The 25537-nt window shown below is 43.8% G+C and overlaps 1 protein-coding gene across 1 annotated transcript; it reads left to right on the forward strand.

The window, feature by feature from the left end:
- MXD1 (MAX dimerization protein 1) lies at positions 1–25537 on the forward strand. The gene is made up of 6 exons (XM_080813303.1): positions 1–334; positions 1082–1181; positions 5956–5985; positions 20905–21019; positions 22628–22787; positions 23014–25537. Exons 1-6 carry the CDS (start codon positions 262–264, stop codon positions 23199–23201), a joined length of 666 nt encoding a protein of 221 aa, XP_080669429.1. The 5' UTR covers positions 1–261; the 3' UTR covers positions 23202–25537.

Genomic DNA, 25537 nt, shown 5'->3' on the forward strand with positions numbered 1-25537 from the left:
AGGGCCTGGGGGCGGGGGGATGGTGAGTCGGAGATAAACACTCCGCGGCGGTGGCGGCTGCTGCTCTTCTTCGGGTTCTGTCACGGTGTCGGCGGTGCCCAGCTCACCGGACCCCCTTCCCCACTTCCGGCGAGCGTGGTCGCCAGAGAGGCTCTCTCAACCCTGCTCTGCGGGGTCCACAGCAGGGCGCGGGTGTCCGGCGGCTGCGGCGAGCCCGTGGGCAGTGGGGGTTGGTCCCGCGGCTCCGGCCCCCGGTGCAGAATGGCGGCGGCGGTTCGGATGAACATCCAGATGCTGCTGGAGGCGGCTGACTACCTGGAGCGGCGGGAGAGAGGTGCACGGGGACGGGAGGGGTCCGTCCCGAGCCGGGGCCGGGGGCTCTGAGGGGCCCGGCCGCGGGGTAGGGGCGCCCAGCCGCTCTGGGGGTGGTTGGAGGCGCAGAGACCGCAACCGCGAGCGCTCCCAACCCCTCCAGCTCTCCCCACGCGCGGTCCGAAGGGAGGCCGCTGCTGCCCCAAAGGCAATGAATGAGGGTGGGAAAGGAGCCGCTGCCCCCGGAGTCCCGAGCGCTGCCCCCCACCGCAAAGCAAATGGGGTGCCTGGGGTCCACTTGGCCAGACCCTTGGTTTACCCCACCGGGGCTCGTCCGGACCGGCCCCCAAGTGGGCCCGGCGCCCCGTCTCCCAGCTGGAGGAGCAGCGATTCCCCTGCGCCCCCCGCTTCCCCGCCCTCTGGGTTCCCGGTGTTTGCCCCGCACCTTCGCCCGAGGCTGGTCCCACTTAAAGCACGCCAACCTGCTGGACGTTGCCAGTGGGGAACCCAAGCTCCATGAGCTCAGCGACTTGCTGTGTCTTTCTCAACAATGAGCAGCTGGAATGCTTCTTACACCTGCTCCGAACTGAGGGTATTCACACAATTTTAAAAAAACAATCATTGTTCTAAGAATTCCACCTTGCATCGTTGGTTTCTTAACACAATATTCTTTTAATGAAAAATAAAATTTAAAAAGGAAATACTGTAGAGGGGAGAGAGTATTGAATGTTCTAGGCTCATTCATTAACTGGATCCTTCGGTTTTCTAGAAGCTGAACATGGTTATGCCTCCATGTTACCATACAATAACAAGGACAGAGATGCCTTAAAACGGAGGAACAAATCCAAGAAGAATAACAGCAGTAGCAGGTAATTTGGTAAATATTTCTTTCTCTTTTAGATTATACCACAGATGATACAAACTGCAGAATGGAAGTTGCCTGTTGTGATTATAACCCAGTAAATACATTAAGTAGCAGTCATGATTCAGTCAGGCACACATGGTCTTAAGCCATTGGAGGAAGGAGCCCTTCTGTTTGAGTTGAGGGGACAGAAGAGAGAAATGGAAATGTTTTACATTTCTTTATGAACTTTTTAACTTTATTTTGCTTTTCTTCCCTTTTGGAACAAAAATCTATGGAAACTTCCAGTGAGATTAGGAACAATGACAATATGTTGCCTTCAGAAGTTTCAGATTAAAGGCAGGTTTTTTTATAATTGAAAATGCTGGACATTATCCATTTCTCTTTTCATAGTGAAGATTTTATAAACATGCTAAAGTATCCAATTTAGTGTAGGTGGTAAGATTTCATATTTGACATGTAAATGAAATGCAGTGGTTTGTCTCATAAACTGTTAAATCTGTTTATAATGGCAAAGGAATGATGGAGGTTAAGACCTGCCTTTTTGGTGATGGAGGATTAATATTAAAATATTAATATGCTACAACCCTTTTATGTTAGCCTTCTAGTTCTTAAAATCTGTGAATTTCACTGGGAAGTATGTGGTTAATGGTCAGTGAAATCACATTAAAACCCTGAGTATAGTTCCTGCTACCTATGATGTACTCTATTAATGTTACTTTCCCCTTTTTCCCTTCTTTGCCCTTAAAATATAAGTTAGCCAGGAAATCTGTTAGGTCTGTTTACTTATACCTTTCATTCCAATAAAGTCATTCACATTTTCATCACTGACTTAGAATCCTTATTCCTGGCTGCAAGTAACTGTATTTGGTTAGCCTCTGTGGCATAATACAGACCACTAAAAGCCAGGAGGTCCCACTTAAACCTAAAACTCACTTGCTCTTGCTGCTGCTTCTGTCCTTGATTCATCCCATTGTACTTAGTGTTGGTAGAACCACAGGATGTGAGCCGCACACATGTGCTGAGCTCTTGAATAAGAAGGCACCTGAGGGATGAACCTGGTAATTAACAACCTCGTGGCTTTTCCTTTCCCTCCCATGTTGCCCATTACCTGAAGGTGGTAGCTAATAGATCTGTGTGTGGGTATTAAGGGCCTATAAGAAGAATGTTAATATTGACTTGCATTATGCAGTGGTATAAAACGATTTAGCTGTGTTGCATTTTGTTACAGTATTCTTTGAATTTTGTTTGGAAGAACTTTGAAGCCTTTTTGTTTATTTTTCCTGAAAAGGGTACTCCATCTGTTACTTTTATTCTTGTCCATTCATGATTTGGAAGGAATTGTCCACTCTGCTAGTCAAGGCTTAATCTTTAGCACTTTATTTTTCCCTAAGTTTCACAGGAAAGTTGGAAGAGGTTCAGTGGCGGGGAGAGGAAGAGAAAGGGATATTGAAAGAGAAGCAGTCTGGTCCTCAAAGGTGATTAGGAAAGAAAAATAATGATAGTTGAGAACTGCAAGCCACGAAACAGACTCTTTCTCTTTACTATCCAGTGTTATTATGGAAAAAATAGCTATAACTACCGAGGTTTGGAAAAGCTGTCTTCTGTTAATGGGTTTGGTGTGCTTTCCATGCTTACAGACCGGAGGCTATCACAGTTTCCCATGTTCTTGACCATTGAAGAATTAGTGTCATATCCTCAGTGGTGCAAGGATCTCTGAGAGAGACCTTAATTAAACCTGGAGATGGCACCAAGCAAACATGAAGCAGGAGTAGGTTGTTTTGTTTAAATGTGATCATGTAAGGAATGACCCTTACCTGAACAGTGAGACATCGCCCCAGAGAATGCAGTTTGACCCCTTTGATTTGAATTAGACTTCTCTCTGAGGCCATGTATGGTCAGGATTTTGCACTGAGGTAAGGGCGATGGCGAGATTACTGCTGGTTTACATAACCACCAGATAATAGTTTATTCTTTTAATTCAGGTTGAAATGCTGTGCTCTTTGGTTGTAGAGTCAGGGGACTACTTTTACTTGGACAATAAAAAATTAAAGATTTAGTCACATATCCAACTTCTTGGGAACTAAAAATGCAGATTTTAATCCAGTTTCTCTAATTGCTTGTTTAAAAAAACAAAAATGAAATTTGAATATTGATCGCTTCAGAATCATCCAGAGAACTACTGGAATACATGCAGTGGAATCTTTTTTTCTTTCCTACTGATTTTTGAAAAGAGTTACTAATTATTTAGAACTGAAATCCAGAGTTGTTTTTAAAGGTCTATTTTGTTAAACTGTAGAGCAGGCTTTGGCACTCATGAAAGGGGAAGTTCAGGACCTGCCTCCTAGCTCTTCTGTGCAACAGGGGTATATAGCTGAGCTGACATGGAGACTCTTTTTGAACCCAAGAACTTTTCCCATTCTCATACACTCTGTACTTTGGCTTAGTTATCTTTTTGTGAGCATAGATATACATATATTCTTTTTTAAGTAGGCTCCATGCCCAGTGTGCAGCTCAGTGTGAGGCTTGAACTCATGACCCTGAGACCAAGACCTGAACTGAGATTGAGTCAGATGTTAACTGACTCAGCCACCCAGGTGCCCCTTGTAAGAATATATTTTTAAATGGTGACATTAGACGTAAGTCCCCTTGTAAAAATCACAGTGCGTTCAGTACTTTTAAGATTTTATTTATTTATTTGAGAGAGAGAGAGAGAGAGCATGTGGGGGGGTAGGTTCAGAGGGAGCAGCAGACTCCCCACTGAGCAGGGAGCCCGATGTGGGACTCCGTCCTGTGACTCCAGGATCATGACCTGAGCCAAAGGCAGACGCTCAACCGACTGAGGCACCTAGGTGCTCGTGTTCAAGACTCTTAAGTAATCAGATAAGATCTGTAGTTTCCAAAACTGTTCAAAGTCTAGAAGGAGTTGTCCTTCCTACGGAATTTGTTAAAAAGTTTATCTTGGGGATTCAGAATTTTTCTTGTGTGTAGCTTCAAAGAATCCAGAAATTTTTGGTAAGAGTGCCCTGCATGCTCTTCTCTGTAATCAGAGGTGATATGCTTTTCAAATACCCGGCCTTCTCTCCTCCACCACCTTCCTGGGATGGTCCTTGCCTACAATTAAACAGGGAAATCCTGACCAACTGCTGTCATATACTTTCATGCATTTAAAAAATCTGTCAGACTTTGAACTTGTTATTCCCTGTTAAAACTAAAATGCCACGTGCTTTAAAGCCAAAGGTTTGTAGTGCGGGCCCAACTTGTTAACTGTGATATCCTGCCAGCCATTGCAGGAAGTAAATCTTCAGAAAAATGTAACTGAAGAAGGCTGAGGGAAAACCAAGCGAATCAATGTAAAGCTTTTACAGTAACCAATTTTGAGGTTCTTTACCTAGAAAACAAATACTCTAAAACTTAAAATACTGTCATTATTTTCTCAGTTTTCCTCATTAATAAAAATTGATGTCCCAGGAGCCTTGTGGAAGAGAAGTTTTATTGCTGGATTGGAAATTTCTCATTCCGAGACTACAAACCCCTATACACACCCCACCAGCCTTCTCTGGTGTGAATGAACTTGGGTGTGATTGCCCCCCCCCCCCGGTATAAATGAGTGGCGGAGCATTCACAGAGGTCCTTTTTTTCTATGATTACTGTGAGAATTTCTCTGTAGGTCCAGAAGGTTCTGGCCTGAGCCAGGGTGCTGTCTCCTGAACGGGTTAGATTCCAGAGAATTTCCATGAAGAAAAGTCAAGATTCAGCTCCTTTATAACGCTGGGAGGTTCCCCAAGTTTGTAATTAGGGAGGAGTTGCGTGAGGAGGACACTGTAGTGGCCATATTGACTGGCTTCCTGTGACTTCTGTGGAAACCTGTCTATAAATTCTTAGACCAGGCCCTATATTCAGGGCCAGCTATAAACACTTTAATAACAGGATTTCACATCCACCACAGCTTTCGTCCAAGGCTCTCTAATCACTTTGACAGTTGCTACCTCATTGATCTACGTGTGTTGAGTAGATAATTGACACTAATTTTTACTCCCATTTTACAGAGGGGTTAATCAAGGACAAGGTGGTAAAGGATTTTGTTTCTTCTACAGTACTAGTCAGTGGCAAAGCTAGACTTCACATTTCACCCTCACCGTGGCTTTAAACCAATCCGTATCGTCTTTATGTGGAGCTCAGTTTTAGAAGCCCCTTCCCGAAGTCCTCTGGGAGCTGTTCACCAGTAGCATTTTTCAGGAGGGTGGACATGATCAGATAATTACGTCAGGAGTAGAAAGATTGAGGGATGAGGGATTATTTTTATCCACTTAAAATTGTATCCTATTGTTAAGCAACTTAGCATAAAAATTTGGCGTATCTACTCACCTAGAAAAACTGCAGGATTCAGAGGGGTGACACCACCACTCTTCTGCCCTCAGCCTGAAGAAAGCTTCTTCACTGTTCTAGAACCCGAATTCGCATCACATGGCGCAGCTGTTTTTCCCTTTGTATAAATAGACCCCTTTTATTTCCTTTCTTAAAATGGATTACATTTCCACCAGGGATTGCATGCCTCTTAAGTTGGCCACTTGTCCTTGAACTCTATTTTACACATTTACGTTTATCTAACTCCTCAAAGGAACTGATTTGTGTAGCAGAGCCCACTGAGTTTTCCTTCCCTTTCTGTTTTCTCTCCTACCAACTCTGGAGAGAAAGAAGTTAAAATAACTGTATTGGTGTTGAAGCAGTCCTTTAAGACCAGAAGAATCTCACTCTTTTCTTACTGTTCCTTCTTTCAGATCAACTCACAATGAAATGGAGAAGAATAGGTGAGTTGGGAATTTGGGGGTGGGATGGGGGTCTTTTTTGATATGTCCTCTGATCTTGGAGACTTGGCTGTTTTTTCTTGGCTCTTCCCACAAGCGACACCTGATGTAAGAGTTTCCTCTGGTCGGTCGTCTGAGCAGCGCTGCCCCTAAATCACTTAGGTAGACGAAGGGCTTGCAGGTTCCAGAAGCCACACCCCCACCCCTCACTCCTGCCACCTGCTTCTCCTAAGGAGCGCCTTCCTGGGTGACTGTTTCACAGGCCAAAGCATTTTAGGTCATGAGCTGTGTTTCCACAAATAGTGTTTTTAAAAAAATGACATGCTGCTGAATATAATTGGTAGTTCTGTCTTAAATCGTGTACACACCCAGATATATATAAATATACATACATATGTGTGTGTATTTACAGTTTACTTGTGAATAAAGATTCTCAAAATTCAGGCAAATATATGCATAGCACAAATTGGAGATGGTGATTCACTAGTGGAGGCCTGCCACCCTCCCTGGGATCCATCTGGCTGAGCCTGAGTTGATCTCTCTCACCTGGATTGCCTCTTGCTGTTTGTTTGAATCTTTATTTTTTAAATTTGGTTTGCCCCTCCTTCAACGATGTAGCCTGGTGGATCTTGACTCTGGTTGTACTTAGAGTCACTTGCAAAGTTTTTATTTTAATGTTTTCTTAAAAATATTTTTGTATTAAATTACATTTATACACTTGGGGAGAAGGAACAGATTTTATTTCTGCCAATTTTATAAAAGAACTTCTAGAAATCTTCAAATATATGAGAACAAATAATGTAATCAAGTTCTGTGTATCCATTACCCAGCTTCAACCATCATTAGCATTTTGTCAATCTTAGATAATCAAAACTACCCCTCTCCATGGAGTATTTTAAAGCAAATATTTTATCTCTAATAAAGACTTAAAAAAAAAAAGAAGTAACCACTTTAACTATGCTGGGGTGGGGGGGAGAATTAGTAGTCATTCCTTTTGGGGCTTTAAAAAAGGAAAGAAAGAAACCAATGCTCAGACCTCACCCCTAGCAATTCTGCTTTAATTGGTTTGGGTTGAGACTCTGCTCTAGTATTTTTTTTAAAAGCTCCCCAGGTGATTCTCATGTGCTGCCAGGGCTGCGAACCATTGAACAAGCTTCATTCTGGTCTCCGAGCGCCCATCAATTTGAAATACAGGCTACCCGTTCAGACTGAGTGGCTTTCTCGGTGCTGTGCGTGAGCTAGATGATGATGGGTAGTGATGGTTCTGCAAATACATACGGTTATTTCATGCAAACCTTCTTTGAAGAGGGAGCCTGCCTCTGAAAGTCAGGATCTGAGTGACCCGTTCCGCAGGGAAAAGGCAGACCCGACTTACTGGGAAGGAGAATGTTGGAACAGGGTGAACCCGTAGCGTGACTCCGCTAAGGAATTCTGTGTGTGCCTCACTGCACACGTGCTCCCATCCCTCTTCTTCCCTTTTAATTATTCTGTGATTGGGACTGCGTTTGAAGTCAAAGCTTCCTTTATGCTTTAGGGATTTCCGGCTCATGAATTGGGAACTCAAAAGTATCTTTTAAGGTGGAAAGGTAGTCAGATGTGGCCTCTCTTTCTCATCTTTGGATTCTCAGCTTTCTGCCTTGGGGGTGAACCGGGTAAACTGGGACTCTTTCTGCTGAAAAGTCTTCTAGTTCTCCTCCCCCACCTTACTTAGGCATTTACTTTTTTATTATTCCATTAGACAGTCATTTTGTTATGAAAATTTTACCCCTTTGGGTAAGGGCTCTTGAACTTACCACTACTTTATGCTTTTTACCTATGCAAGAATGCCACACAATGTCAGTTTTACTTTTTAGCCATTCAGGCGTGTTTATTTTTTGCCTACAGTGTCTCCAGAACTTGTGCTCAGTACTAGGTATTAAATGAGTTCACACTGGGGGTATTAGATCAGCAAGGTCCCCATCCGTGAGAAATGTAGTCTGTGTAATGGGAAAGACAGAGAGACCGTCTCAATGAGCACTATGTGCTCAGATTGAGGTGTACGTGAGAGGCTGTGGAGGCAAATAATCTAGAAAACTAGATTTGGAGCCCCCACTGAGCAAGCTGCTTCTAATTCACACAGCTTCCGTGTGACCAGTCTACTTTTGCTCGCTGAAGAGTTATCTAGTTTCCTTACTGTCCTTTCTTTTTTGGAATTCGGTCTTTTAAGGTCTTGATAATTCTTTCTCTAGTCCAGAGCATGTGAACAGAAAAGAAGGAAGTAAAGACTCAAATTTCTTAATTTAACCAAACATTGGTTGCTGCAGTCCAGGAGAGGAACTTAAAGTTGCTCCGCTTTTCTCCCCATATGAGTGTAGATGCTTAAGAATCTTCGGTTTTGAAGTCGGCTGAGCAGCTGCTCTGGTCGTCTCCTGGTTTTAGTAGTTGGTGCCCATAAGAGAATCCTGCTTTGCCAAGTGCATGTGCACTTTAGCCATTTTTTACCTTAAAACATCACATAAAAAGATTGACATGACTCTTAAAAAAAAAAAAAAAAAAGAACCTTAGGAAAAGAGCTTTCAACAATGGGAATTTGTTTTCCTCTTTGATACTGCAGAGTTGATTATGCTTCGGTTAGATTTTTAAACAGAATCCTTTTCTGTGGCACTTTAGAGATTCTGAATGAGTGGTCTTCATCAGGACTCCACTATGAGGACAAAATACTCAACATTACCACTTTACTATCCTTGGTGTTGGTAGGAAAATACCCCACCTCCACCATTCTAGAAGGCTTGTATTTTCCATTCTCTAGATCAGGCAATCTGGAGGGCTGAAGATGCTGGGTCCCAGGTGCTAGGAATACAGAGTCCGATGAAGCCCATGCTCCCGGGGTGGAGGGTTCAGTTTATCAGTTTAGATGGGAGCAGCTGTCACTCTGCCTGTGCTTCCCTGAACTGTGACTAGGCCTTGTGGATCCAGCCTGCTCAGGAAACACTTTTGAGTGTATGGCTTTTCTTTTTAAAGTTGTTTTTTTTTTTTTTTTTTAATTTATTTAACAGAGAAAGAGGTCACAAGTAGGCAGAGAGGCAGACGGAGAGAGAGGGGAAGCAGGCTCCCTGCTGAGCAGAGAGCCAGATTCGGGACTCCATCTCAGGACCCTGGGATCATGACCTGAGCCGAAGGCAGGGGCTTTAACCCACTGAGCCACCCAGGTGCCCCATGGTTTTTCTTTTTAAAACTAATCTTACAGGGACACCTGGGAGGCTCATGGGTTAAGCATCTGCCTTCAGCTCAAGTCATGATCCTGGGGTCCTGGGATCGAGTCCCACCTCAGGCTCTCCACTCAGGGGCTTCTCTCTCTCCCTCTATGATCTTTCTCGCATTTGCTCTCTCTCTCTCTCTCAAATAAATGTAATCTTTAAAAAAAAAAAAAAACTAATCTTACAGAAAATTTTGAGAACTATAGAAAGTCTTTCTAAGAACAATTTAAATCATCCATAATTCTAGCTGCCAGAAGACAGCAGTGGAACTTTGAAGTGTATCGCCACAGTTGCTTTTGGAAAATGACTTAAAAATATAGTTTAGGGGGTGCCTGGGTGGCTCAGATGGTTAAGCATCTGCCTTTGGCTCAGGTCATGATCCTGGGATCGAGCCCCGCATCGGGCTCCCTGTGGGGAGCCTGCTTCACCCTCGGCCTCTGCCTCTCTCTCTCTCTCATGAATAAGTAAAATCGTTAAAAATATATATTTAGTTTAGGGTAGAAAATTGGGAAGTTCCAAAAAGCACAAAAAATATAAAAATCGCCTGTCCTAGGTCTTGCAATAGTAACAGCTGCTAATATTCCTACTAAGTTCTGTACCCATCTAGGTTTTGTGCATGCCTTTTTTTTTTTAAATCAACATGGGATCCCACAGTAAATAATTTCTATCTTCTTTTCAAGCTACATTATGAATATTTTCCAGTGTCCTCAAGTCTCCTTCTCTAACATTACTTTTAGTGAATGCCCGTGTTCCCTCCTACAGATGGGCGGTAACTCATATAACCAGTCCCCTGTTTTAGGTTCTTTCCTGTATTTGGCTAATACACACAGTACTTCCTTAAACTACGTCGTAGATAAACCTCTGTCCACCATAATTACATCCTTAAGGTAAAGTTATAGTTGTGGAAATAATGATATACATATCGTTACGGTTTTCGATGTGACTGCTGGATTGCCCGTGGGCAGGTTACCAGCTGTATTTTCCTTATACCTTCACAAGGTGATATTATAATTTAAGACCTTTATGAAGTTGATACGTAAAAAGTAAAAACAGACAACTTGTTTCAATTTGCATTTCTTACATCACTAGCATAGTCAAATCATTTTCTTACTTTTTTGTATTTATGCTGCCTGTTAAATAACCTTTGCCCAATTTTCTACTCGGGCATTTTTTTCCCCCTTACTTTGAAAAGATTTTATATATGAAGGATCTATATGAAAGAGATTGCCCCTTTGAGTATCATATTATTGTCCAGTTTATCATTTCCTTTAACAGAATCCATTTTCTCTCACTGTCTGAACTTGCTGCCTCTATTGTATACTAAATTCTTGTTTGTGGCTGAGTCCATTTCTAGACTGGTTCTTCTGTTCCACTGATCATCTGCTCTGCTCTTCCTCTGCCAGTGAATATTGTTTCAGTCATTGAGGTTTTACCATGCACTTCGAGATCTGGTAAAGCAAATCCCTACTCCCTTCTCCTTTTCTTTCTTTCTTTTTTTTAATTTTACCATGTTGTTAGCTATTTTCACTAGTTTATTTTTCCCTATGAATTTTATGGTCAGTCCATCTCCCCAACCTCCAAATCCCTTTGGGACTTTCAAAATAAAAATCTAATAATTTCAGTATAAATGAACCTTTTAAAAGTTCATGTTCACGGGGCGCCTGGGTGGCTCAGTGGGTTAAAGCCTCTGCCTTTGGCTCAGGTCGTGATCTCAGGGTCCTGGGATTGAGCCCCACATCAGGCTCTCTGCTCAGTGGGGAGCCTGTTTCCTCCTCTCTCTCTCTCTCTGCCTGCCTCTCTGCCTGCTTGTGATCTCTGTCTGTGAAATAAATAAAATCTTTAAAAATAAATAAATAAATAAAAGTTCATGTTCATGTATTAGCTCTTTCCATCCAGGATTTGGTATGTGACTTCATTTATTCAGATCCAATTTCTCTCTGAAGTTTTACAGTGTCTCCCTGTACATCTTGCATATTTCTTTTAAGAGGTATTCCAACATTTATACATACATATATACACACACACATATATATATATAAATTTTTCTTTTAAGATTTTGTTTATTTGTCAGAAAGAGCAAGCACAGGCAGACAGAGTAGCTGACAGAGGCAGAGGGAGAAGCAGGCTCCCTGCTGAGCAAGGAACCCGATGTGGGACTCGATCCCAAGACACTGAGATCATGACCTGAGCTGAGGGCAGCCACTTAACCAACTGAGCCACACAGGCATCCCCCCACATTTATTTATATATATATAATGTATATATATATAAAAATTTTTAAGATTTTTATTTACTTATTTGACAGAGATTACAAGTAGGCAGAGAGGCAGGCAGAGAGAGAGAGGAGGAAGCAGGCTCCCTGCCAAGCAGAGAACCTGATGCGGGGCTCTATCCCTGGATCCTGAGATCATGAACTGAGCCAAAGGCAGGGGCTTTAACTCACTGAGCCACCCAAGTGCCCCGATTTTTAAATCACTTGTATTCCCATTGTAATTACTAATTAACTCTTGTTGGAATATAGGAAATTTTGTTGTTATATGGCTTTGTTGATGATAATTCGTCTGTTTTCTGGGAATTCCTCTGGTCTCAATGCCTTTCAGTAACACTTCAGCAAATGGACACTGACTGCATATAAGCTGTAGTCAGTGGGGCAGGAGTCAGATGCTAGGTTGGACTTTTTTTCAAAAGAAGGCTCTGGGATCTTCTTTAATAATAGACACTCGTTTTTCTGGAATGGTACATATGCAGGCCTTGCTGGAATTAGGCAGCTAGCTGGTCTAGAGAGATTACCTCTGCTAGAGTCTTCTGACCCCATGACAAAAGATTTTTGTGTGCGCTCTGTGGGGAGGATTCAGCAGCCTGATCTAAGCTATTATTTTCATTTGGTCTAACAGTATTTCAGTGGCCTCTGGTCTGGTATGAGAAACCTCTGCAATCAGGTCTCTTCTGGCAGGATATTCTAATTGATTGCAGGTCCCTATCATTATTTCCACTTTCCAAATGGCCAAGCTCCTCCTATCGTAAGAGGGTAGGGGTGTAACATTTGCATCGGGCCCAAGTTGTGGTAGGCATTGCGCCACTCCTACTGTTTCTGAACTTTCTTGACCACATTCAGATTTCACTCTAGGGTGTTGTAATGAATCCGCATTGCTTTGTTGCCACATGGGGCTAAGGGCATGGCCTGGTTATTACAAAGAAGGGATGTAGTTATCAGTGTGCAAATCTGGCCTACATTGATGGTGTGGAAGAACACCCAGATTTGTACCTCTAGAATCTGTCTTTCTTGGACTATACCTCTTGGATAGATGGCATCTGCCCTTGGAAAAATTTGGAGAAAAGACCTGTGCTGCTTATTCAACTAATTTCCAGTCCCCACTGGAGCATTGGGGGCACTGCCTGACTTTTTGTCATAAGCATTAATAGTCAAAGGGTAAGAAAGCTAGCAGGTACTAGCCATGATATGTATTGTGTCCATTTTTTAAATTGGTCTCTAGAAAGGACATATTAATGAATATACTGTGTATTTCATACTTTTAGTGGAGAAGTGATCTTATAACTTCAAAATGTAGCCACAATGAATTGCTATTTATGCCTTGTTCATCAAGTGACCTGTTCCCATACTGCTAGCATATAGAACTATCTCTGTATCTTTTTTTTTTTAACGATTTTATTTATTTATTCGACAGAGATCACAAGTAGGCAGAGAGGCAGGCAGAGAGAGAGGAGGAAGCAGGCTCCCCGCTGAGCAGAGAGCCTGATGTGGGACTCTATCCCAGGACCCTGGGATCATGACCTGAGCTGAAAGCAGAAGCTTTAACCCACTGAGCCACCCAGGTTCCCTATCTCTGTATCTTTTATAAGGATTCCTTATCACAATTATCAAAAATCTTCAAAACCTTCCTAGGTTCTAATTAAGTTGGTAATAGTAATGCATCTGGAATTATTTATAAAGGGATCATTTTCGGGAAAGGAGGAGAGTCCTTTTTTTCCCCTCAAAGCATGACTTGTAGTCTTCGCCTGGACCTTTTGTTTGACCAGATAAGGCTCTGTTCTTAATCCCAAATCTGGAGGAAGGATCTCTTGTGACCTGTAATCACTTTTAGGGAGTAATTTTTGACCCCATGAGATGATTTGTTTCTTCTTATTCTATACTAAACCTTTTTTTCTCACTATACAGCTTATACGTAGCATACCTGAAATTTTTATTAAACCTCCAATTATCCTGTAGAATTTATGAAGCTATTTAATTGGCTAAATCTGTGCCCATACAAAGCTAGGAAATAAGATGGTGAAACTTTACGGTTAAATTGGCTATTGTTTATTGTTTGCTTTTTTTTTCCTTTGGTGAAGAATATGAAGCCCAGTTTTAATGAAAAGTAGTACTCAGTGAGATACTGTGTATCTTTGTTAGGTAGGGCTTTTCCCAAAGAGAAGGGACATGGATTGCCTAAGATACCAGATTCTACTCTCAGATCAGCAACTGCAGATACATTGTTATTTCTGGGCTCTAGTGGGTTAACACAAAATGAAAGTCTTGATCTTTCCCATTATTTGGTAATGAAAGAACAGTTGGCTATGTAGGAAGTCTGTGTGTGAATGAATGAAGAAATGAATGTGATCTATTTGGAAAGGGAAAAAACCAGCTTCTGATGTTCTATGGAAGCTTGACACCTTTTAAGTCAAGATATGGGTGAGGGAAAAGAAAGAATAGGCTTTGTAGAGGGCAAAGGGGAGCCTGTTCTAGAACTTTCGGTGAGAGCTGCTATTTGTCATAGCCTGAAGGTAGTGCAGATCAATAATTCTTCAATAATTTGTTTACTTCTGCTGTCCAGCTAAATTTTAAGAAGCACGAAGGCAGGGACTTGATCTAACTCAGCATTTGTATCCAAGCACCTGTGAAAGTAGCAGTACACAGTAATCCTCCTTGGGAAATGCAGGTGGAGTAAATGAATGAAAGAGTCAAGTGTATGTTTCCAGATTTCCACCTGTGAACTTACTTATCTACCCCCTTCTCTGGCTGCCATCCTGTACACTCTGCTCTCACCTTCTAATTCTTTGTGTCCTGTCCTACACTTGACTATGAAAGGAAAACATTTGGTTAGACCTTCAGTTTAAAAAAAAAATCTCTGACAGCAGTCCTCCCTTACCATGCAGACATGCACATGCACCCGGTTGGATACCATTCCCACTCCTGACCATGTTCAAGTCAGGAAGAACTTTTTGGGTAACCTACAAATTCAGGAGCACTATCAGATGGCACAGTCTGCTTCTGATCTTACTCTTTTCCCAGTTTATTCCCCAGTTGACAAGTCTGCTGGCCTGAGAGGGAGAGAGATATGGATAGACTAGAGGGAGCTTAAGTCTGGGGGCAGAAATAAAGAGAGAAGCATTTAGAACTTTCTTTTTTTTTTTTTTTTTTAGATTTTATTTATTTGTTTGACAGAGAGCACAAGTAGGCAGAGCAGCAGACAGAGGGAGAAGGCGAAGCAGGCTCTCCGCTGAGCAGGGAGCCCAATGTGGGGCTTAATGCCAGGACCCTGGGATCATGACCTGAGCTAAAGGCAGACGCTTAACCAACTGAGCCACCCAGGCACGCCGCATTCAGAACTGTCTTTAAGAGTGCACTGGCTGGCCCGGGTGCCTTCTGTTGGTGCCCAAGCTCTGGTATGTGGTAGTGCCTCAAGCAGCCCAGAGCTGCCTCATTAATGACTTCCTTTCACTTGGGTATTTAGTTTTCCATAATTCCATAATTTCCATAATTCATGGCTGACAAGACTTAAGGAAAACGGACAACAGTGTGGTATCTCCCCATTCCTCTGTTTTCTCAGTAATTCATTCCTTTCCCAAGGATTTGCAGTGTTACCTCTGTTATATGTTAAATTCATACCTATATCTTCAGTCTCTTTCTGGGAATTTTTTATTCTGTTCACTTGATTTGTCTGCCCCCTCCTGTATTTTTTAATTATTAAAGCTTTATAATACAAATTAATATCTAGTATAGCACATTCCTCCTCATTCTTCTTTTTCAAAAATCTGGCAATCCCTTATCCATGTGTTCGTCTAGATGGAGTTTAGACTCATGTAGAGTCTAAACTCTACATGAGTCCCAGCATTAAGAAGAACACTTGTGATTTTTTTTTCCTGGAATTAGGTCAAATTCATAGACAGACTTGAGCAACATTGGCATCTTTGCTTTTAAGTTTCATATCTAGGAAGGTGCCACATTTTTCCCATTTACTCAGATTTTCTTATGTGTCTCAGCAAAGTTTTATAGTTTCCTTCCAAAGCTGTTTTAAGTTCATTCTTAAATATGCTCTCCTTTCTTCTTGCTGTTGTTTGAGAGAGATTTTAGGTGCTTTGGCTATAGACAGCACACCCAGAGATGTGCTTGGCTTTCCAAGGTCAGTATTTGCAGCTGTATTTTCTTTGGGCTGTTGAAGGGCAGCGGGAGCAGATAGGGTGCTCTTCAGCACCCCCCGCCCCAGCCTTGGGTTCCCTTCTACCCAACACTCTACATGACATGTGGCCAAGAAGTTTTTTCTTTTGTATGCGTGAGCTTTATAAGATCCTTGCTGAGTTTTTGAATTTTTTAAATTCCAGTATAGTTAACATAGTGTAATAATTAGTTTCAGGTGTACAATATGACTGATTCAGCACTTCCACACATCGCCCAGTATCCGTCCCAAGTGCCCTCCTTAATGCCCCTTGCTGGTTTCCCCATCCCCCACCCACCTCCCCTTTGGTGACCGTAGGTTGGTTCTCTCTAGTTAAGAGACTCTTGGTTTGCCTCTTTTTTCTTTTCTTCCTTTGCTCGTTTGTTTTGTTTAAACTCCACATGTGAGTGAAATCATACAGTATTTGTCTTTCTCTGACTTATTTCACTTAACGTTATACTCTCTAGCTCCATCCACACCGTTGCAAAGAAAGATTTCATTCTTAGGGTAGAATAATACTGTGTTCGTGTGTATATTTATACCGCATCTTCCTTATCCATTCATCTGTCCATGGACACTTGAGCTGCTGCCATACTTGGGCTGTTGGAGAGAAGGAGAGAATGCTACTGTTTATAAGTTGTTTTGAATTAGTGTTTAGTTGTTTTGCTCCAGTAGTGAGATTGCTGCATCATAGGGTAGCTCTATTTTTAACTTTTTGAGGAACCTCCACACTTTTCCACAGTGGCTGCACCAGTTTGCATTCCCACCAGCAGTGCAAGAGGGTTCCTTTTTCTCCACGTCTTTGCCCCCACTTGTTGTGTTTTTTATTTTAGCCATTCTGAGATATGAGGTGGTGATGAGTGAGGTCAAGCTCCTTCCCATGTGTCTGTTGGTCATCTGTAGACCTTCTTTGGAGAAATGTCCATTCATGTCTTCTCCCCATTTTTAATTGGATTATATTTTTGGGGTGGTGTTGTATCAGCTCTTTATATATTTTGGGTACTAGCCCTTTATTGGATATGGCATTTGCAAATATCTCCTCCCATTCAGTAGGTTGCTTTTGTTGATGGTCTCCTTCACTGTCCTTGATTTTTTTTAAATGTAAAAATAGTATCTTTAGCATAAGCAAGATCTGTATTGCCATAGAAAATAGGTTACAAGTGTTTTCTTTAAGGAACACTTGGATTTTTACCAGATAGCCTCTATCTACCTAGTGAGACACTTTGAGTCCCCTTTTGATTTTCAGAGGAATATTATAGTGCTGTCCAAATCTGTTTGTTCCCTGTAATTATTGGTCTACAGAAGAAGCTAGAATTGAAAGAATAACTGCTACCACATAGGGAGCACTCCTGTCAGACCCTGGCCAGGGACTTCCATACCTTGTCCCAGTTAATACATTGGTGCTGTCAGGCGTGGTGTTCCTGTCTGCTGCTGAGGAAGCTGGTGCCACATGGAGTGAAGGGATTGGCTCAAGGTCACCCAGGAAGTCAGTAGCAAAGCCAAGGTCCCAAACCTTTGCTCTTACATACTACGCTGGCATTTGGTTGTATGGTGACTATTAAAAGAACTAAAAACAAAAGTAGAATTTGAGATCCTTTTCAAAATCTTAACTGAAGAAAAACTGTAGTTTGTATCTAGTTTAGTTATCCCTAGTCACAGGGCACACTGGATTCTGAGCATTACTGATTATAGCTCAGATCAAAGATTGGTCTCTTTATGCCACTGTAGACCAAAGGTGTATCTGTCCCTTCAGAATAATTAAAGCAGTATTTCTGAAGAGTCAGCACATGACGTTTGTCAAAGTTTATGACCTAGGAACAAAGCAGTTGGATCGGTGCAAGCAGAAGAGGCAGCTGGGAGCAGGAGGGAGCCAGAGCTCAGCACAACCCTCTTCTCCTGGGGCTGGGGAGCTGGGAGGCAGCTCTTGGCAGCCGGAAGAGGACTGGCTGAAGAAGATGGGATGGGAGGAGGTCTCAGTCCGGAGCAGACTGGGGGATGGAGTAGCTTCCTGTTAAGTACGTGTGGCAGAACCTCTGCTGGTTCCCCAAGGGGGATTTAGACCTGGTTCAAAATGGGACACTGATCCCCCTCCTTGAGAACCACAGCCCTGGCCAGGGGAGTAGTCCGGACTGGGGAGGAAGAGCTGAGGCAAGTGCTTGTGTTACTTGCTCTAGATCTCGTGCTTCCTGGGTGCTCTCAAGGCTGGCTGAGGGGTTCCAGATCCTGGGTGCAGCGTGCCCATGTGTGTCTCAGGGTTGAGGAGCCTCAAGGGCAGCTTTTACAGAGGGGTCTGTTGGCTTATTTATCTGGTTCGAGAGTCAAATTTCGCTATTACATGACAGAACTGAGCCCACTCCATAGACCTCACCCCTTCCCTGTGCTTGGCCCAGGTGCCAGCGTGGGGATGTCTGCAGGCAGGTGGGCAGGGCAGCCATTGGGCACTTGAGGAGGCCAAGGCAGGCACTACTAAGGACAGGAGTTGGCTTTGGATCTCGACAAAATTATGGGGAAAGCTCTGGTCTTATTTTCATAGAACCAGGCCAAAAAAAAAAAAAAATGTACATGTATTATCCTTAGCTTGAATTACTCAAATGGCTTATTTCTAGTTTCACAACTTGAAGTGTTCTTTGGAAAAACCCACATTTGGGTAGTGAGAATTATACTTTTCTGGGCTAGACTCCCTACAGAACTAGAAATGACAATGCAGGGAAAGATGACTTTATTATATTTTTATCAGTAGACAAACTTCCTAAAAAATTTACATACTCATATTTGCAGATAAACCCACATCATAAAATGACTAATAGGACTCTGTTCTGAATCATGCTGTCTTTGCAGGTAACAAGTTAAACTGAAAAATGTCTACATCTAATTTTTGAACTTTTTTTCCTAACTTGACAATTTGTTTGTAAACTTTGGGAGAAATAATTTGGCTAACTGTATAATTGACTTTACCTTCTCATGGTGTTTCTTATATGATCTGTTTTCATGACTCTTCTTGAATGTTATCATCCAAAGGGAACAGGTCCATTTTACACACAGGTTCTGCTTTGCTTTTTCCCTCCTGCAGTGGTCGGTGGAGCAAACCTGTAATGGGACCCTTTGCTTGTGGCCATTCCTCACGGACAGGGTTTCAGGGCAAGTGGAAGTCTTATCAAAGAGTAAGGCATTTTTGTGCCATTAAATCTTCCTAGCTCAGGAGCAAATGCTGTGCTCTTCAAGTCTGTCCAGGCTTCAGGGGCCCTTGGAGAGTCTAGGACAGCTCCTCTGAGAGCTAGACAAGGAAGGAGGCTTGGAAGCAGATGAGACACGGGCTCATCAGGATGTCTAATGCACCATTTGTTAGGTCTGCCTTGGAAGAACATCCCGAAGGCTTCGTATGAAGGGTGTGAAGAGACTTCCTTGGTCGTTATCATACATATGGACCTCTTGGAGCTTTCTGAAGCCATTTTCACTTTCGCTAATATGGTCAAAAATTTTAAGTGGCAAAGGGAGCAAATTAAGCTTTAAGGGTGTCTCCCTGTTCAGCTGGTAGCCTCCCAGGCTCCCAGGAACTCTGCTCTGGATGGTTGTGTGTGGGCTGTGGGCATGTATCTAAAACCCCAGGAGCCGGAGCACTGTTGAAGGAGCAGAGGTGGAGGAGAGATGGACTGTGTCCTCCAGAAGCTTACGATCTAGTTGAATAGTGACGTAACCCCCTCAGCAGACATTTATTAAGGAAGTGGGAGGGGGAGGCACCATAGTAACTCAGCAGTGATTAAGTGGCAGTCCAACCTTCTGAGGAGTTTGCGATGAATGAGTGGTTAAGTAGCAAATACCAAATGATTCCACCAGAACAGTGAATGTCCCCTTGACTAGTATAAACCAGTAAGTCCTCAGAAAGTGGAGGAATCACGATGGGTTGGAATGGCCTGCGAAGGCTTTTAGAATGTGGTAGGCTGAGGCAAAAACTCTGAATCCTGGGTGTTTCTCCCACTCATGGGCTCTGCTAGGTTCCCGAATAAAGCACAAAGAAATGAAGTGTTAATTTCCAAAACTTTAGGGACTCTGGTCAGTCGGTAACTAAAGGTCCTCTCTTGAGGGGCTCACTGCGGCTTCCGCCACCTCCGGGCTTTCTCCCTTCCCGCTCTGTCCCACTGCACCTCTGTGCCCCCTCCAGGGTCCACGTGTGGTTATCTCTAGCTGTTCTGCATGGCTGTGTAGTGTAGCAGTGCTTATGATGTGCTTGCTCATTTTTTAAAAAAGATTTCATTTATTTATTTGACAGACAGAGACCACAAGTAGGCAGAGAGGCAGGCAGAGAGAGAGGGGGAAGCAGGCTCCCCACTGAGCAGAGAGCCCGATGCGGGGCTCGATCCCAGGACCCTGAGATCACGACCCGAGCTGAAGGCAGAGGCTCAACCCACTGAGCCACCCAGGCACCCCTCATTTTCTTTAATGTACTTTTTGAACAGTTTACATAGTTGAAAAGCCAAAAGATACAAGTCATTCAGTAAATATTACCTTATCTCCACCTCTTCCCTGACTTCTCTCTCCTTGCTGTTAGATTAGTTTCTTACTTATTGTTCAAGATTTTATGTCTATAGAAAAAAACACAATTACTTTTCCTCTGTTTTGTCCGGAGATGGCATGTTGTATGCATGGTATGGTATCTTGCTTTTCTTCATTTCACAATGTATCTGAGAGTTCTTTCCTGGTAGTAAGTAGAACACATTCTGGTTCTTTTCATAGCTGCATAGTATTCTGCTGGATAGCTACACGATAATTTTTTTAACCAGGTCTCAATGTTAGTGACTTACGTGGATTTGATCTTCACTATTCTAAAGCAAGCTGTAATGAGTAACCACACAGGCCATTCACGTGTGTAAATGCTACATACAGCAGTGCTCGAGTTCTAGTGGCCCATGATTGGGAAAAGAGGAAGTATGGGCTGAAAAGGATTCAAACCCTGGCTGTCAGGTCACATCCAAACCCAGAAACTTGGAGATAACCCGACAAATATGCCTAATAAGAGTAGATCTTAGTCCCTTCCCTAACACCTTTATTATAAAGAGATGAGAAAACCCCAGTTTTGGCTTCTCTGTGGCTTTCACCAGAGTTGTCCAATGTCCAAAGATGTTTGTTTGACCAGAGGTCATTGGTGGCGTTGGCCTGGGCCTGGGCAACTTCCTGCTCTTTTAGAACTTGTTCTTCCAGAGCGCCTTCTGGCCCACTGTGAAATTCTCAATGCTACTGTGACCTTGTTTTTGTAGGCGGGCCCATCTTCGCTTGTGCCTGGAGAAGTTGAAGGGGCTAGTTCCGCTTGGGCCCGAATCGAACCGACACACTACGTTGAGTTTATTGACAAAAGCCAAATTGCACATAAAGGTAAGAAGATCCTTGGGATTCATTTTTAGCTTTACCTGTCCATTAAGGATTTGTCTGTTGATGAGGGATAGCAAATGTGTATCATCCTCCAGCCTGCCTCTTTGATGATCTCGGGCATCCCAAACCGAACATGTCCAGAACCCAACTCAGTATTTCTAACCCCTGTGTAGCAGCAGTTAAAGGGTCCTCTAATTGTTTGATTAAGCCAGAAACTCAGGATCAACCTTGCTAGCCCTTGCTCTGTTAGCCATATCTGAGTCCTCTCCAAGACCTAAATATTTCACAGGCTAACTCCCATTTCACCCTACCACCATCTACTGCAGTGAACTCCTCAGAAGCCTCCCTGTATTCTTCTAGCTGCCTCTGAGCTAAGCTCTGTGCTTCCCAAGAGTAATCCTTCCAAAGCCCAAGTCAACATGTTACCCTGTTTAAAATTCTTCAGTGGCTTACGGCAGACTGTCAGCAGGCCTGCCCCAGGCTGCATGACCTGGCCCTCACCTGCCTGTACAGTGGTATCTTGGGTCCTGTGCCCTTTCAGCCCCTTGCACTTGTCATGCTTTCTAGCCACAGGGCCTTTGTACGTGCCGTTCCCTCTGGTTGGTATGTTTTCTCCTCCCTTCTTCACCTAGTTAACTTCTTGTCATCCTTTAGATCTCAACACAGGTATCACTAGCTCAGGGAAGCCTTTCTTGACCTGCTTACGTCCTTCCTGCCACAGTTGAGCTATTATTGGATCTCTCTCTCTCTTAGCACTTATCACAGTTGTCATCTGACCATGGTTTGTGTGACTGTTTGGTTGTCTCCATTGTCGGAGGAGGGGACGAGGTCTTTATGCTCACCTTGTATCCCTAGCACCTCCCAGAGGGTCTGAAACAGTCTGCGTGTAGCACGTAGCTTGAAGAGCAAAAAGTGAGAGAGTAGAGTTGTAGTCAGACTGCTGCGAGCCACAGCCGGAACTCACTGTTTAGCAATAACCCTTTAGTCACTGTTGGACAAATGTCTCCTTAATTATGGTTAGTGGCCTGCCTTCCTGACAATTCTGGAGGGAAAAAGAACCTCTGTCTAGAGCAACATAACCACAGTTAAACAGATTCATAAAAACAAGTGGTCTTTGGAAATGCGCTTAAGCTCTTATGTTGGACAGTTTGGAATCAGGACTTGCAAAGACTTTCCTGCTACTGAACAGAAGTTAATTGAGATCTAGAATAACTCAGGTGTTGATATCATTAGAACACGGAGCTGACGAACCCTCCTTCTGCACGGCCGTGTTACAGCTCCTGGCCCATGGCGGGCTGTAGTTCAGAGAGCAGTGCTCAGGGTGTCCCCACAGACCTGGGGGGCTGCTAGCTCTTCCCCGGCATTAGAGGGGCTGAGCTCAGCCCCCAGATCCCTACCTGTGACCGGGCAGGTAACCACAGCGAGGTCGGTGCTGCGGAGAATAGCCAAAGGCAGGAGGCCCCAGTCCTGCCTTGGGAGAAGCGAAATGAGGGACACTGCAGAGCTTCTGAGGAAAGCCGGCCTGTCAGGGGGCTCGAAGGCAAGATGCAGAGTCCTTGCCCATTTGGAAGTTGGCCTGCGGGCTCCAACAGCTCCCCCTTTGACTTGCAGAAACTTGAAGATTGTGACAGAAAAGCCATTCACCAAATAGACCAGCTTCAGCGAGAGCAGCGGCACCTGAAGCGGCAGCTGGAGAAGCTGGGCATCGAGAGGATACGGATGGACAGCATCGGCTCCACGGTCTCCTCAGAGCGCTCGGACTCCGACAGGGGTAAGCACCTGTGTGTGTGTCCCCAGAGGCCACACCAGGGAGGAACAGAGGCCTGGCCCACTTGAGCTGTCGCGATGTCCAATCACTGGACCCGCAGTGACGAGTCCCTCTTACCTCCTCGCACTCCGGCTGGGGCTCCAGCACAGGGCCTGGCAGGGCTGGCTTGGCGGTTGGGCCCGAGTGTCCCGTGGTGCGCCTCCACCTGTGTCTCTTGTCCTCCCCACAGAAGAGATCGACGTGGACGTTGAAAGCACAGACTATCTCACGGGCGACTTGGACTGGAGCAGCAGCAGCGTGAGCGACTCGGACGAGCGGGGCAGCATGCAGAGCCTGGGCAGTGACGAGGGCTACTCCAGCTCCAGCATGAAGAGAATAAAGCTCCAGGACAATCACAAGACGTGTCTGGGCCTCTGAGAGCGCGGGGTCGCCGCGGCTGCCTCCCGGAGGTCTCTGCCGGCCAAGCGGATTAGGTAGCGTATCAGACCCAACCACAGTCCCCTTGCACGTCAGCCTCCGTGTACCACCTGTACCAGAACCAGCTCTGTAAACGTTTTCCAGGAAGTGCTTAGGATGGTGGGTTTCTGATTGCATCCACTAGTTTCTCTTTCTCTCCATAAAAATCCGTCTGCCAGACTGTACATTCCAATCACTCTGAAGCACCCAAGAATTCTCAGACCGAATAAGCAACTTTCACCGCCCAGCACTCTCCCCCCCTTATTTACTGTCCCCGGGTAGTCTAGCATACCTGTCTTAAAGTTTTCTGGCTATGTTACTCACCTAGCAGGAATGTCCGAAAGTGTCTTGTGCTTAGGAAATGGAAGGAAACAAACTTTTAAAGTTGAGATCCTGATCTCAGAACTCCAAAGCAAGCTTCGAAAGCAGCATTTAAGAGCACTTCACCGTGGACCTCACCCCAGTGAGGAGTCAGGAACACCTCCAGAAAACATACCCTTCACCCCCCTCCCCCGTGCTCACCCCCCACCCAGCCGCGTGTGGATGGGAGCAGTAGTTCTCGCCTGGAAGTGGACACTGTGCTAGAGCACGTCTTTGGGGTCGCACAGTTCATGCAAGCTCCAGCAGCGTTTGTTGTCACAAACAAGATGGTACAATCTCTTTGTGTGCGATATTCTTGGGACCGTGCTGCGTACTGCTATCCCAAGGCACGTTTTTCCCTCAAAGTTTGTTATGCTACTTGTCTCTGGAACATTTTTTTTTCCTACCTCAGAGATAAACGAGATCTCCATTTCCCACTTAACACAAAGTGATTATGCCTTTTTTTCACCCCCAAATAAGTGACATTGGGTCCAACTCTAATCTATTTTCCTATTTAACTTTCAGCAATAACTGAGCTTTGGCGCTAGCTGAGCTAGTGTCCATCATCAGTGAAAGGAAAAGTCCACATTTCTACCCTGTGTTGCAGGTGAACAGGAGGGGATGGTACAGTGTTATTAGAATTCCTCTCCTTATTTTTGGATACACCCAGAAACTTCTTTATGGAGGCTTCTGGGGTTGAGTTTAAAAGGCTGATCTTTCTTTTTGGTTATGATTTCTCCCTCAAGTGGTCTCCCACTTTGTAGCATTTTTATTTAAGCTAAAACAGAGCACATGTATATGTACATAAGACACATTAAATCTATAAATACTATTTATTCATTTTATATAAACTAATGTAATGGAAAACAAATTCTTATGACTTTGTGCTTTTATAGATGTTCTAGAAACTTTGTATGTAGGTATCTACAAAATTGGTTCATTCCCCTTAATATTTTTGCATTCATATTTTTGAGGTCGAGGTTTTCAGCCTCTGGCAAATGTTTTTCATTGAATTTGAACCATTTGTAAAACCTGTGATGCTGAAACAGAGTGTGTGTCACACAGTGACAAGAACATTCCTAAAATCCAGACGCACTGCAACCTAAGGGCTCCACGGCTGAAGCAGCGGCGCGCAGGTGGCCGCCCCGAGCCCCCACCGCCTGCGGTCTCTGGCCCCCCGGCCTCGCCTCGCCTCCAGCGCCTCCACCTTCTACACGACTCAGAGTTCAAACGCGCGCTACGCGGAAGCGCATTCATTAGAGCCGTCTAAACAAAGCAAGATTACTTTTGTTCTTTCATTTTAATGATTCTAATGTATTAAAATTTTTAATTGGAAATAGTTGATTCTTTAAATGATTCCAAAGTCATCTGTACTTCTGTTTTTGTTTTGTTCTGGTTTTTTTTTTCCTGAATTTCAGCTTTTGTGGGGGTGGGGCGGGGAGGGAGGGGCAGGTGACACAGAGAATTTTTTTTTTTTTTTTGGAATCTTTTCCAATGACCAGCTGAAGATTTGCACTGAAATACAACTTGTATGCCTTTTGCATTTTTAAAGCCTGCTTCCTGAATTTAAGCAGAGTGATAGTGTTCAAAGAGCCAGCTCAGCCTGTAACATGTTTGAAAAGATGTATCTGCACTTTGAGGTCCCTTTCGAATGCCATTCGCTAGACCTCTCAAGCGTTTTAATTGCTACATTGAAGCCCGTCACAAGGCCAAGATGCTGGATGCCAAATGGCATCGAAAACTCAAGACTTTGGGCAAAGCTGGTGGGCTTGCTTTGGGGGAGGGAAGGGAATAGAATTTGTGTATTTGTTCGATTTAGAAATAAGGCATCTGAGAGATGCCGTTATTTTCTGTGTTTAAGTTAAACTGCATTTTTGTCTTTTGGTTGAAATCTGAAATGTACTGTCCCAATATAAAACAGTAATTATTTGACCTTT

Source organism: Martes martes (genome assembly GCF_963455335.1).
Source record: "Martes martes genome assembly, chromosome: 9".
NCBI classification, from domain to species: domain Eukaryota; kingdom Metazoa; phylum Chordata; class Mammalia; order Carnivora; family Mustelidae; genus Martes; species Martes martes.

What these genes read in the sequence shown, in the direction of transcription:
- MXD1 (XM_080813303.1), top strand. Translation starts at nt 262, where the DNA reads ATGGCGGCGGCGGTTCGGATGAACATCCAGATGCTGCTGGAGGCGGCT. An exon ending in AAGAATAACAGCAGTAGCAG is followed by an intron (nt 1,182 to 5,955) that starts GTAATTTGGTAA and finishes TCCTTCTTTCAG; the next exon opens with ATCAACTCACAATGAAATGG. An exon ending in AATGAAATGGAGAAGAATAG is followed by an intron (nt 5,986 to 20,904) that starts GTGAGTTGGGAA and finishes TTGTTTTTGTAG; the next exon opens with GCGGGCCCATCTTCGCTTGT.